This window comes from Alexandromys fortis, unplaced genomic scaffold (genome assembly GCF_014885135.2).
Source record: "Alexandromys fortis isolate MF-2015 unplaced genomic scaffold, M_Fortis_MF-2015_v1.1 scaffold_84, whole genome shotgun sequence".
In the NCBI taxonomy this organism is placed as follows: Eukaryota; Metazoa; Chordata; class Mammalia; order Rodentia; family Cricetidae; genus Alexandromys; species Alexandromys fortis.
In genome coordinates, this window is record NW_026068017.1 from 8,532,405 (window position 1) to 8,547,332 (window position 14,928).

Sequence of the window (14,928 nt, forward strand, 5' to 3'; positions counted from 1 at the left end):
TAAACAGTTGAACAAACAGTCAGTCATTCTGAAAACCTTAACAGCGAATTCTTGCTGTAGAAGCAGAAGTCGGTTTTCTTTTCTTCCTTTTGTCAAAATCAAACAAAATTATAGGGATGAATTTCCAATAAAGGAACTTGGTGAATAAACAAAGTAGGACGGCAATCTGGACCCAGAGAGAGCAGAGTGGCGTCTCGGGGTGTATTAGAACAGAAATCTGTGTGGTTCATTTCGGATGAAAGCTCATTGGCACTTCAGTGCCTGAGGGATTTGGCAAGCTTTGATTGGCCAACAAGGTGACATCTGTTAAGTCTTGCTGGAGCAGCTGACAGTCCTACATCATAATTAAGCAGCAGTTGTCTTAGTGGTTAACTTCAGCACTTCCTTTCCTATCTGTGGCCCCTCATCTCCATTTCAGTGGTCTGAGGAAGAAGTGACCTATCTGGATAATGAAGCTCACCAGCTCCGCCCTCCCATCCTCCCCTACTTTCTTCTTTTCCTTCCTCTCTTTTTGATTCTTTTAAAGCCCAAGTTCTATTCATGATGGTACATATTTACCGTCTTGGCTACTCTAGAGGCTGAGGCAGGAGGATTGATTGAGTCCAATACATTAGGACCAGTTAGGCTATGTATGACTACAAACTCCAATTTTGTTTTTTAAAATTGCTATCCACTCCCTGTTGGAGGGAGACAGCTCACGATGGGAGTGAAAGTGTGGTCTCATAGTCCAGTCAACCAGCGCTCTTGGTCTGTCTCCCAGTTCCCTCCTAGGTGGGATTTGGTGTGTTCCTCATTGGACACATCTCAATTTCTATTAAGCACACACACACACACACACACACACACACACACACACACACACACCACACCTTGTTGTTACAATTAAAATGTTAAAACTTTCTACCTATCCCGGTTTCCTCCCCTCCTCCTGTTCATCTTTCCTGGTCTTGCTTTTCCTTTTCCCTCTCTCTGTAAATTCTTAAAGATTTATAACTAACTTAGACACAGATCACATCACACTGATGCGGTTTGGACATATTTGAGGCTTCCGTCTGCCGATTCATTATCAGGAATGAGATAGGCTACTTGCTATTGTTTGATCCCTGAGATCTTGTTACTGCTAGAAACGGTCCCCAAAATGGCTTAGGACATCTAAAATATGACTGTGTGACTGCAGTGGGGAAAGGGAGGTCCAGCCTAACCAAAAGGAGACTGCCACACTCTAGTGTATAGTACTTACCTACATCAGATATAAAGTCAGCTTGCCATCAAACAAAACTAAATATTAAGGTCAGAATATGAAGAAAGAAAAGAAGGTTGAGGCCATAGACATTAGAATTATAGGATTTATTTGATATCTAAAAATGGAATTCATGTTTGAAAATTGAACCCTTGGTAACACTATACTAAAATTAATTCCAGACACACTGAAAGTAAAATGCAGAAACAAAACCTTAAAAAAAATGTAAGATTAGAGAGAGGGCTCAATCAGTAAAGCGGATGGCACAGAAGCATGAGGACCTGAGTGTAGATCCCCAGCACCCATGTAAAAGCTGGCATGAATAGCAGTGTTTACTTGCCATCCTAGAGCTGGGGAGGCTGAGACAGGAGGATCTCTAGGGTTCAATAACCAGCCAGCCTACTTGAATTGGTGATGTCAAATTCATTGAGAAAACTTGTCTTAAAAAATAAGGCAGGGAATAATAGAGAAACACATCTGAAGTTGACATCTGACCTCCTCTACATGTATATAAATAAACATTTACATATGTACTATACAGACATACAGATAAACACACATATAAACACACATACAAACACACACACACCCCAGAAATGGAGATCTCTCTGAGTCTATAGAAAATGTAGAAAACATCAAAGAATTTCTTGATTTTTAAAAGGCTTATTGTATGCCTTACATGTATGGGTGCCCACAGAGGCCTGAAGAGGGCATTAAATCCCCTGGAGCAGGAGTTACAGGAAATTGTGAACTGCCCTGTATGGGTGCTGGGAACTGTCCTGTGTGGATGCTGAGAACTGGACGCAAGTCCTCTGAAAGCAGCTGGTGCTTTAGGTGCTGAGTCATCTCTTCAGTCCTTCATAAAAGATTTTTTTAAAGAACTGCATATAGAAATGTTAAATGCCCCCAAATCATCACAAATAAAGTTGAAAGACAAACTAGAAACAAAGGAAAATTTACAATAGAGATGACTATGCTTAACTGCGCTTTAAATATAAATAGCTTTCCCAAATCCATACAAACATATTCCCCAAAGAATATTTAGCCAAGAATGTTATTGGACAATTTGCCAAAAATGAAAAAAAATACTCATGATTTAAAGATACACAAAAATATATTTGATTCATTAAAATCACTTCAATAGGATATCACTTTTGCTTATCAGGTTAGCAAAGCCATTTTTCATTCCCAGCATCCTCTGTGATAACAGAATGATACATCTTTACTTATTAGAAAAAAAGGAAACCTATTATAACAGAGACTAGAATTGGTGTACAAAGAATTGGTGTCTAAGTCGTCATTAAAAACATTTGCATCCACACAAGAAGCAACACAATGTTATAGGTTAAAAAGTAGGGCACTAAGTATTTTGCAAACACATCTTAGGTGGAGCTGTAGCTCAGGGATAGAGCCATTGCCAAGCATGCTGGAAGCCCTGGCTTCCACCTGCAGGACCAACTAACAGCTCTATGTTCGTACACAGTGGTTTCTTTTATTTATAAATTTATACACTTATGTGTGCATGGTGCTAGGGATGGAGCATGTTAGGCAAGTACCCAACCACTGAGCTACCCGACCACAAAGCTACCCAATCACTGAGCTCCACCCCTTACTAATATTTCTATTTCTGTATCTGTCTGTCCCTCAAAGCTTATTCTCACTTAACCCCAAAGCTACCAAACACTATTCTCCAGGGAGGAAACCAGGGACATTAGGGCTTTGGTCAGGGTCAAAGGTATGCTAGAGAAATGTTGATAGGATCGCACCTCACCTCTTCCGCCAGTGTAGTTGTAACTGGGGTCCAGGGAGGCAGGGAGCTGTTTAAAGCCATTATAGCAAGAACAGCTTCCAGAGACGACCATGCTGTATTCCTAATGAGCCATCGCCCTCAAGAGCATCCTATTTATTTGAGACAGAGCCTCCTACTTCTGTCAGCCAGGTAACAGACTCAAGCCCATTGTTTGACTTTGGGTAACAATCTTCCTGTGTTGATAGCAAGTGGAAAGTTTTCTGTTCCTTCGCTGTTCCCTAGCAATGTGACATTTTCAAACAGTAGCACAGAGCTCTTTAAATAGCCAAGCTCCACATTTCCACTCTACCGTGACTCAGTAACAGCCACAGGATTCTTCTCAAACTTTCCTAAAAATGTCATCTTTGGGCTGGGCTCAAGAAGAACATTTCAGCCGTGGAAGCACATTTTCCACTCTGTCAGGAATGAGGGAGCGCATGGGCTTGGAACGGAAAGTGTTTTGCAATCCTCAGAAAAGCAACACTTCTCACCAAGGCCATAGCAACCGCCCTGTGTAATGAATGCTGTCACAGCCTGATCACTGGGGGGGGGGGGGGGGGGGGGGGGGGGGGGGGGGCTTGTTGTTCGATCACTCAGCGGCCTGGGGTTCTTATCAGCGACTCTGCGGGGACCATCACCTGGGGACTCCACAGAAAAGGGCACCCTCTATGACTGCTGCCGTGCGGACCCCGTAGGCAGTGATTCTAAGCCAAGTGTTGCAATACTGAGTCAAGCGGGGCAGGTGGCATAAAACTTGCCAGATGTTCTAGGGGGCACCTAATTCTGTATTTAAAAAGAGCCCCCCCCGGGCCCTGCCCCCACATGGGGAGCTACAATAAGACACAAACTGTGGGGCCGGAGAGATCTCTGCTTCCGCAGAAAACAGCAGAGCGGTGGAATTCAGCTCCCAGGATCCACACCCTCCAGGGAGGGCTCTCACCCTCTTAAGGCCTCTGAGGGTGGGGTGCACCTACATACTTGCAGGCATTCAAAGATACATATAAAATAAAATAAACCTTTAAAAGATTTACATACATACAAAGTGTAATGCAGTCACAGTTAATGTCTTGTCATCAAAATAATTCTATTTGAAATTTGCACCCATGAGGCCAAATTTAAATGTCCCAAAGCTCCCTTGGAATCCGTCCTTTCTGAACTTCCACAGCCTCGGCTGAGCTGTTGGTAATCTCTGGGGCTCAGGAGCTCTGCTGTGGGGTGATAAAGCCCATTCCCACATACTGGTGACTGGAGGACTCCTCCGAGGAAGTCATTTGTATCGAACCTCTTTCTCCGAAACTGACGCCGTGGCGGGTCTCTTTAAGTTTTTTATGAGAAATGATCAGAAATGACCAACATCAGAAAGACAGGAAGAAGAAAAACTGGATGGGAGCCAGCCTTTTCTCTCCACCCACCTTCCGTCTTCCCAGCCCTTTACATGAAGCCAGGTTACCCGTGCCTTCAGTTCCTGCTTCTTAGAAAGGTGTGTCCTCCTGGGCACAGTAGCCCTTGGCAAGGCCCCTAAAAGGCAGGCTTCTTTTCTTCGTTTGTTTTCCCACTGTGGCCGGAGGTGTCCGTTCTTCAGAACCTGAAACAACCAGGGAGTTTTTATTCTGTAACCAATTTTTGTTTTGCTTTTTGAGACAAGGTCTCACAAGGCTGACCTCAAACTCTCCATCCTCCTGTCTCAGACCTGTGAGTGCTGGTGTACAAAAATATGCTACCATATCGGTGAAGACATGTCATTACCATAAGGGTATTTGATAACCGTGAAGAGTTCAGGAAAAGGTTACCTGGTTGGCCCCATTCCAATCCTGCTTTTACTATTAATCGCGTTGCTATGAAGATGATGAGAATGTGAACACTCGGCCCAAGCTAGAGGAGCAGAGACAGTGTTCGCCTGCCACCCCTCTGCCTGTGCACCCCTGTGCTGCTTTCCTTTGGCAGCAGCACTGGGCGCATAGAAGAGGGAGATGTTTCTATGACAGGGAAAATGCCATGATGTCCATCGCTCCTAATATTTCTCTCTGGTGAGAGAAAGATCTCAAGAGATGGCACAATGGCACTTGTCCTTTTTCCTGGGCACAGGCAAGTGTCGTCTCTTGGGTCACAAGTTCAAGCTTTTGCAGACATTCCCACTTTCATCCAGGACTCGGATCCCCTAGTCCCGTTCCCAGAGGCATGCAGGTGTTTAGTCTGACCGATCTGATCTATGTGGCCTGCAGGGATACGTGCAACACTTAATTGCCATCCAACAGGAAGGACTTAGGTCTCTATGATGTAGAACTGTTAAGGACACATGGCTCCTCTCCTTTGAGAGTACTCCTCTTGTGGTGCTAGTACCTGCCACTCTTTCCTGGAGTTCATTTGGAAACATTCTTATGAAGTACTTCTCAAAAAAAAAAAAGTTTAAGGGAAGCATATTATTATGAGATTCTTCTTACCAGACATGAGATCTATCCCACTTGTCTGGGATAATCTATTAATAACTACTGCAGCCCTGAGACAAGAATGCTAGAGAGATATAGCGAGCCCCTGAACTCAGATTCTGATGGTGATGCGGAAGTAAATAGCGGCATCACCCACTGGCACAGGTGAGGGGAGCATGGCGTCACCATGAAGCTGCAGAGCTCTGCATAGGCCAACTAAAGCAGACATATGGAGGGATGGAGACGCTGAGGTCTGACCTGCCACCTCCCAGCTTTGCTAAATCTGGAGAAGAAGCTACACAAGACCAGAGAGATTGCCCTGGCAAGCTCATCCTGGTCGTTGCTCTAGGCTGGAGACGTGAGGCAGCGAGCTGCCAGTTCTTAACCTTTGGAGGATGGAAGGACCTCAACGGCTCAGTAGGAAAAGACCAGCAAGGACCAGGCACACACTGTAGTTGGAAGAAAATCAGAAGCACCTTTAGAGCACCTGTCGCTTGAAGATTTCAGATGTCACATTTCCTGTGACTCAGCTTCTAGATCCATTCCTATAAATACTTCAAAGCCCTAGAAAAAAAGTGTGGTCAATGCACAAGACCCTGATTTTAACCCCCAGCACCACCACAACTGGAAAGGGAGTGGGCAGAAACATAATTCCAAAGCGTGCTCGCTCCTGTTTCTGCTGGTAAAGGTTGGGATTTTTTTTTTTTTGCAATAGTCATTCAGAAATCTAGAAACACAGAATGCAGCAACTGAAATTCATCTACTTTTGTTAATTTTATTGTTAAAATTATTCATTTTCCTGGTAGTTTTTTTTCTTATTCTAACCAGAAATTTTCATACTAAGGGTTTAAAAAAGTGAGATGCCGTGATGAAAATCATTACTTTGTGTGCCAAACTAATAATTAATCTAAAAAACACAAGAAACAATTATAAAACATAAGAACTTGGAAATGAACTAAATATCGTGCAGTAACCATTCAGCAACTCAGATGATAGCCAGAACAGAAGCGAAGAAGGAAACGTGCTGTCACTAGTACAGTAGTGTATTTTAAAGGGTTTCAAATAATATGAGAAAACACTGTGATAGCTAAGTAATAAAAAGCAGTTCATGCAGGAGAACTCATGATGCTTACCACATTTATCACATCAAATTTAAAGTCTCACAAATCAGATATTATTATGACATAGCTAAGCTAAAACAATGTCTTAGTCTATGGGATTGTTATTCTATAATATCTGGTAAAATAGGAGCACACCCCATGGTAGAGGTAGAGGCTGTTCTTCTCCAGAGCCTCAGCTAGCTGCCCTGGACAGACCCATCCCCACAGTGGAGTCCTGAGCCCATGACTTCCAGTTATTTGACTGGTTTTGTTGTTGTTGTTGTTGTTATTGTTTTTCTATAGGTTAGTTTCTATGATTAAGTATTTCTTTGCTTTCCAGTGTAGATATAGACTTTTCTCTCAATTCTGTTATTTACAGGAAGAAGTGTGTGCTTAGCTGGCCACCTGGAAACAGAAAATCTTTAATACTTTTGCTGCTTAGAAAGAGAAGGATTGGTACAAGACATAAACGAATTCTAATTAGAATTTAGCTCCTAAAAGCAGATCGTGGCTGGTGTTAAAGTTTTCACAAAGGAAGAAAAGACTGCAAATCAGCGAACATAGGAAAGCGTTTAATAAGCATCAGTTGTATGGTTTACCAGCCACACAGTTAAATCTGCTGTGATAAGTTAGAGATATAGCCTCCATGAGCCTTCCCAACTCCAACTCCATGTGGTAGACTGGCACGAGGCAGGGCAAGGCTATATCTGGCAGTATTAGGCTTATGAGGAGATAGACTGGTGGGGAAGAGAGTCAGTATAAGAAATAGAGACTGTGTGAAGGAAAAAAAATATATATTGGCCACAAGGAGGAGGCGGCTCCTTGCACAAAGCAATCCTGTGCTAATTGAGCTTTGGGGTAACTCTCTTTATAATATTGTCTGCACACTAGCAGTAAGCAACATGCTGGTAACCACTTGAGAAGATTAATTCAGAAGGTCTGAATTAATGACTATTATTGACATTTGAAGATTCTGAAGACTTCCAAAAATCTGACAGAACTCATATGCCCATCAACAGAACTATGTACTTGTGTAACACACACACACACACACACACACAACTTTGTAGTTTTGGAGCATTTACAGAGCTTTTCAAAACCAAACTAAAGAAGGGAAAAAGAAAAGAGCGGGGAATAAAATGATCTTCTATTTAGGGAAATTAAGTTTATCTCTCCAGCTAGCGTATTTGAGCCATGACACTAACAACCACGGTCTTATTCACCGTATGCTAACAGTGAACAGTACCTGTCATATAGTAGACAATCGGAAGCTGTTTAGTGGGTCAGTGCTTTTCAGTCTTCATGACAGGCAAAAACCTGCAAACGAGTTTAAACATGAATAGTATCAGCTGTCACACTATGGCATATTATAACAGATGCATGGAGTTAATTCACTCTGGGTTCTTTCTTAAGCATCTTTTCTTTGTTCATGATAAGATTTCTTTTTGCTTTTTTTATTGATTTTTATTGAGCTCTACATTTTTCTCTACTCCCCCCACCCCAGCCTCTCCCCTCCCCTTCAACCCTCTCCCAAGGTCCCCATGCTCCCAATTTACTCAGGAGATCTTGTCTTTTCCATGTAGATTAGATCCATGTATGTCTCTCTTAGGGTCCTCATTTATCATTATTTTCTTATTACTGTCTCTTTCCTTGGATAATCTATCCCTATTACTTTAGGAATCCTGTCAAGATGATACTCAAAATCAGTGTCCAAGTCTTGACCTCTGAACTTTTTCAAGCCCCATAAGTAACAGTGTGGCACCTGATTTATGATTTACGGGGACCTCCAAAACTCAAATTGTCGAAACTTAAGCTCATCACCCTTTTCAAATTAGTTGGTCAACTTCATGACTCTAATGCACATTCTTAGAATTCTCGAATTTTCAGATTTCTGCATTCGTGGTCTTAAACTGAGAAGACCTTTGCTCTGTTTGGGAATCTGATGAGGGCATGCTGCATTCCCAAGGGAAAACATATGTGCAGCTAGTTCCCACCACAGTCCATCCCCAAGGGCAAAATGTATACACAGTTAGTTCCTTCTATCAAGGAACCTATGAGTTTCTACAGCGTCTCGAAGGATCTCACATTAACAATCTTCAGGGAGAGAAAGGTATAGCTCTCTCTTTTGTATCACCAACTTCTGCCACTTCCTTTTCTGGATTTTTCTCTTGTTTCAATTTTGTTGTCTTCATTGAGCTCAATCTCAGTCAAAATATTAATGTTCAGAGAACTGAAACACGTCAAGCCTGCTGCTCTTAACAGAGAGTGCTCAATGCTTTTCTTTTTAGGGTAAAAAATCATGATGTTGAAAGACCAAATAATCAAATATTCTTATTTACAACTGTGGAAATGAGTGGAATGTGGAGGTTATTTGATTGAGAACTTAGAAAATAATTTATTCTTTTTAAAAGATGTGTTTATTTGTTTGTGTATATATGTTTGTGTGTGTGTGTGTTTGCCTGAGTGTATGTCTGTGTACCACACACATGTAGAAGCCTATAGAAGTCAGAAGAGGGCAGGAGCTCTCCAGGAACTGGAGTTAGAGATGATTGTAAGCCACCGTCTGGTTCTGGGAACCAAACCCAGGGCTCTTAAAAGAGCAGTAAGTACTCTTAACGACAAAACTGTCTCTCCAGTTTCCCGAATAATTTAATCTTATAGCAACAGTTGAAAAATCACTACCAAAATTATTTTGGCCTAAAGGTGTTTAGCCATATGCAGAGTGGGTGAGGTTTTGATTTTCAGTGTAATTTCTTTAATATATGTTATTCAGAATTTTTATTATATCAGTTTTGATAAACTGTAGTTTTCAAGAAATTTGTCCACTTACATGAGTTGCTAAAATAATTGGCATGGATCTTTAATAATAGTTTCTTCTTATCTTTTTAATGTCTATGATATGCAGTTATATTCCACTTTTTATTGGTAACATAGGTTCATTTATCCTACTTTTCTTCATCAGTCTAGATACAAGTGTGTTCATTTTGGAGATCTGCTTTTAGCTTTGCTAGGCTTCTCTACTATGTCTGTTTTCCTTTTTGAAGATTTCTGCTTGTCTTAGTCACTGTTCTATTGCAGAGAAGAGACACCAAGGGAAAGAACCCCTTAACTCGAAGGCTTTCTTACAGTTTCAGAGGACTATGGCAGGAAGCCTGGCAGCAGGAAGACGCGATGCTAGAGCAGGAGCTGCGACCTTTGCATCCTGATCCATAGGCAGCATGCAGAGAAAGAGACCAAGCCTGGTGTGGGCTTGTGAAAAATAAAAGTCAAAGCCCACTCCCAGTGACACACTTCCTCTAACAAGGCCACACCTCCTAATCATTTCCAAACAGTTCTACCAACTGGGCACTGAGCACCTGAAAATGTGAGCTTATGGGTGCCTGGATTGGCAGGCTGTTTTTGTGTGTCAACTTGACGCAAGCCAGTGTCATCAGAGAGGAAGGAGCCTTAGTTGAGGAAATGCCTCCATGAGATTCAGTTATAAGGCATTTTATTCACTGGTGATGATTGGGGGTGGGGCCAGCCTCAGTGGTGGGTGGGGCCATCTCTGGGCTGGTGGTCCTGGGTTCTATAAGAAAGCAGGTTGAACAAACCGGAAAGAGCGAGCCAGTAAGCAGCACCCTTCCATGGCCTCTGTATTAACTCCTGCTTCTAGGATCCTGTTCTGTTTGAGTTCCTATCCTGACTTCCTTCAATAATAAACAAAAATGTGGAAGTGTGAGCCAAATAAATCCTTTTCTCCCCGGTTTGCTTTTAGGTCATGGTATTCATCTCAGCAATATGAACCCTAAGACAGGGTCCTTTTTATTAAAACCATCACACTGCTTCAATCTCTAGTAACATTTATTTATCATTTGGGACACGCTCCTTTTCTGTCTTCTTAAGGTGGAATCTTGGGTCGCTAATCTTAAGCCTTTCTTCTTTTCCCATATGAGAGCATATAGAGTTGAACTTCTCTCCGACCATGGTGGTTGCTGTTCTCCAGAAACTACTTCCTCTGCTCATTGTCATTCAGGCCAAAGTACTTTTAATTTCCCCTGTGCTTTCTTCTTTGGCTCGTGAATTATTCAAAGTACATAGTCAAATATTTTCCTCAGCAACATATAGCTCCTGATTTCTAATTAATTCCAGTCTAATAAGAGAACACGCCCTGAGTGAGCTAAGCCCTTCTGACGTTGGTAGGGTTTGTTGTCTGCAGTTGTTGGGGGCAGGGCTCTGCCACCAAGCCAAGAAACAAGTCAATTAAGATAAGGCTGTACATACTGTTCCACTCCTCTGAGTTGCTGGGGACTTTTTTTTTTTCATTTAGATTAATCAAATGTTGAGAGAGGACACACTCATGTTGTCTGTGTACAGTTGCAATATCTTACTAGTAATTGTCCATTTTTTTAATTCTAAAATGCCACATTAAAAAACCATTTCTTCATTTATTTTGTATGCGTGTGTGCCACAGTGCGCATGTGGAGGATAGAACAATTTGCTGGAGTCCTTTTGTGTCTTATAATGGAACTCAGATGGGAAGCCTGGGTGACAGGAACCTTGTCCCGCTGTGCCATCTCACCTGCCTCTAAAATGCCTTTGGCATCTAGCAAGCTCTTTGACTAGAGGTCCATTTTGTGCGATATTCTAACCATCACTCAGGTTTTTTGACACTTTTTGAGTGGCAGGCCGTTTTCAATTCATTTTAATCCGAATCTTTATAATAAGGTAGGAAAAACTGACTTAACTAACATTCCTTTAAGACCCATTCTGAACATGTCTTCCTAGCGAATTCTGTTCTGATGACTGATTCAGTGAGGTCTAAAGCTTCTCTTTTTCCCAATATTTCTTTTCTTTCTTCCTTTGGGTTATTTTGATAATTTAGCATCCCCTTGTTTGTTTGTTTATTAGTTTTTTTTGTTTTTTTTTGTTTTTTTTTTTTAGACAGGGTTTCTCTATGTAGCCCTGATTGTCCTAGTACTCACTCTGTAGACCAGGCTGATGTCAAATTTGGAGATCCGCTTACCTCTGCCTCCCAAGTGCTAGGATTAAAGGTGTGTGCCACCACCCAGCAAGAATGTGTAGCCCAGACTGGTCTCGAACTCATGATCCTCATTCCTCTTCCTCCTTCAGCAAATCCTACTGGTGTGTACCACCACGACTGAACCAGCCAGCATTCCTTTCTATTGGCTGTTAAAGGTGTATTTCTGTTTTGGGAAGGGGTGCTCTGGGGTTTATAATATGCATTATTAGCTTTTATCATTGAAGTCATACCACTGTGTGAATATTATAGAAAGTATGTAGTCAATAACCCGTTTTAGTAAAAAGTATAGTCGCAAGTACCTGAGATAACCAACATACAAACAAGAAAGGTTGTCTTGTCCCGGTCCATGATCCAGCTGCTCTGCTGCTTTGGGCCTGCAGGAAGCAGCCCAGCATGACAGGAGCATGCGGCAGAGAAGGAAACACATCTCGAACAGCAGAAAGAACGAGAGAAGGGGTCAAGACCCAGTGTTTCATCCAAGGGCACACCCCTAGTGACCCAGCTTCCTTCCTGGGCTCTAAATTGTCCTTCGCTTCCTGAGCACTTAGGCCACAGACCAAGCCTTGGCCGTGAGGACCTTTGTGGGAAGCTCAAGACCCAAGAAGAGAAGATCTGTTACCCTACAGCCATCCTGTCTGCACTGCATCCACGCCCCTCGGGAAAGCCAGCAGGCGGTGCTCAGTCTTCCTCCCAATAGACACGGTTTTTAAATTAATAAGAAAGGAATAAATCTTAAATGTCTTCTAGATAGTGTTGCTCATATCCTTATTTCTGAATACCCAGGTTTCCTTTCGGCATTAGTTTCCATAATCAATTCTTGAAACGGCGTGAGCTGTCAGCTGGTGTCCTTATTTTCCTTACTCCGAACATCACCTGACTCCACCTTCATTTCTGTAGGGCGCTTCTGTGCAGGCTGAGAGCTTCTGGGTTCATTTTGATCTCCCATCTTCCCGGAGTTCTGATGAGAAGCCTGTGGCCATTCAAGCTGACGTTACCTCCCTAGTCATGCTGTTTAGCCACCGTTTCGTCTGCTGTGCGTCCTTTGGCAATCTTAAGTCCTCAGAGGCAGGTGTTTGGATATTGTTTTATAAACCCCAGAGAATCTGCTCACTTAATTCCCTCTGTTTTCCCTCCTTCAGTTTGATGGACCTCTGAGATGACTCAGCCCTTTGTCATTTACAGACCTAGCAAACCCATTTTCCATGCAATAGTGTTTTCCAGACCATTCTACAGATAGGTTTGCAGTATTCCCATTTCCTTTCTCTGTGTGTGTTGTAGTTTGATTGTCCATCCTTTCTTTCATTTTGATCATTGCTTCTTTGACTTTATTGAACGTGGCTGAAAAATCACTCCCTTTAAATCCTTATCTGGTAATCCCAACCATAGGTAATCCCAACCCAAGACCAAAATGTGGGTTTATTTTATTTTGTCGTTTCCACTTAGCATGTGTTCCAATGACTTGTTTCTTTGTGTGTAATCTTAAGTTGTTCCCCAGACATTGGACAAGCCATATACTATATAACCCCAAAGTCTGTCACAGTCCTCTGGAAATACAGATTTTTCTGTGTTTATCATAGTAGACAATTAATCCACCGAGACGTAAACCAAGCTGACTCTCGCCCTTGTGTCTAGAGTCTGCCCCATGGAAACAATAGGAATCAGTGTGACACTGGGGGATCCTGATGAGCTAGGGGCCTCCCTGCTCCTAACTGCCCTCTTGCTTGAGCCTTTCATCTCACTCTGGCAGTTGACAGGACTCAGCAGAACACCGGTCCCTGATGCTTCTGACCTGGAGTTTGAGCTTTGATTTGCTTCCGGAGTTCTAGGTGTCTCTGTCACTTTTCTCACTACGGGTGTCTTCAAGCCTAAGCTTCCAAAGTTGGAACTTCAAGTCATTTCTCCAAGCTTCGGTGCTCTCTGCAATCAGCTTCTTCAGGGTGTGTGTGTGTGTGTGTGTGTGTGTGTGTGTGTGTGTGGTTTGTTCAGCGTTTTCTGTTTTTAATCGGTGACAGGGTTGGTTTAACCTCTGAATGTACAAGTTTAAACGAGCCCTTCCACTCCACAGTGTTTACATCAGGTATTTGGTGACAGTAATGGAGGCCGACTAATGTACGTTCTTATTCCCAACCACCGAAGCCAAGGATCAGGATGGGAAACCAGAATCTTCCTGAGAAAATAGAATATTCATGAAGGGAAAGCTGTATTTCCAAAGGCAGAATGTGTTTGAGAGAAAGGAAAAAAATTGTAAATATTCTACTCACATTTTAACAATCCTGTACTATTCAGTGTTAACATTTTACAGGCACATGTTTTATGCATGATCTTTGTGTTGTGAATATCTAATGCACGTACATAATATAATGTTTGGATAATTTATAGCTTTTTTTAGAGAGGAATAAATCTGATAACCTTTAAATTCCCATAAGAATCCCAGACTCTCCTAGTTCTAGCATCTAACGATGGCATTGCTGACAGGCCCTTGCTAAGCTCTGTGAATACATTTGCTTTATTGGGCTTCATAACAATGCTGACAGGTGGGTGTGGCTCCTATAACAAATGAGAAATCCGAGATCCAGGAGAGTCAGCAGTGTGCCCAGGTGCACACTAAGGAGTGGCGATGGAATCTGGGCTCCAGCGGGTCCTCCCTTGCAGCTGATGTTTTCTTCGCTTTGTCTCCCGTTTGGAGTCGCAGGCTGCCACCCAGCTAGCACTGGGTCACATCCATCTCAGAAACAGTGTAGTAGAGAGGGGGAAACACCGTGTGGAGAAATAACAGTCTCTTCAAAGGAGCCCAGTCTTCTAGCCGCCGTAGACTCGCAGCCCTGCGAGCGTCCTGCTCCTCTCACGCTTCTCTCTCTGTCTGCCTCAGAAATAACAATGTACTTCACCATCTTGTTCAGAGCTGTTCTGGACCTTAAACCAGAAGGGCTAGGAAAGTGTGATGAAACATGTGACTGGGGTTCTTCTGTCCCAACTCACACACTCGTGCTTCCTTTTCCAAGTCTTACAGTTACGGCTTCAACAGCGAAGGACCCAGGAGCAGCTGGCTAACCAAGGCTTGATACCACGTGAGTACCCGCCGCTCTTCCTCATCCCCTCAGAGCTGTGATATCCAGGAAACAAAAAGACCCTAGAGATCAGCTAGTCTCAGGCGACGTATCTATCAGCGGAGATCCCCGGGAATCTGAATCCGAGGACATCTAGGCTGTGGATGTTTTGTCTCCTACCCTTGCCTATGTAGAAGCTGTTCCTAAGACTCCAATATAGTAGATTTACTCCCAGGGTAAACTCAGTGGATGGTGGGCGTCTCTGGCTCTTCTCCTACTTTTGAAACTGGTTCTTCTAGAAGT

General features: G+C 42.8%; 1 protein-coding gene across 1 annotated transcript in view; it reads left to right on the forward strand.

Moving 5' to 3' along the window:
* LOC126514144 (myocardin-like) overlaps positions 1-14,928 on the forward strand; it is a gene marked incomplete at its 3' end in the record, with an annotated part of 69,988 nt that overhangs the window by 21,007 nt on the left and 34,053 nt on the right. Inside the window, exon 2 of the mRNA XM_050162889.1 lies at positions 14,581-14,646. Within this exon, the coding sequence (XP_050018846.1) occupies positions 14,581-14,646 (66 nt within the window). The remainder of the gene's footprint in view (positions 1-14,580; positions 14,647-14,928) is intronic.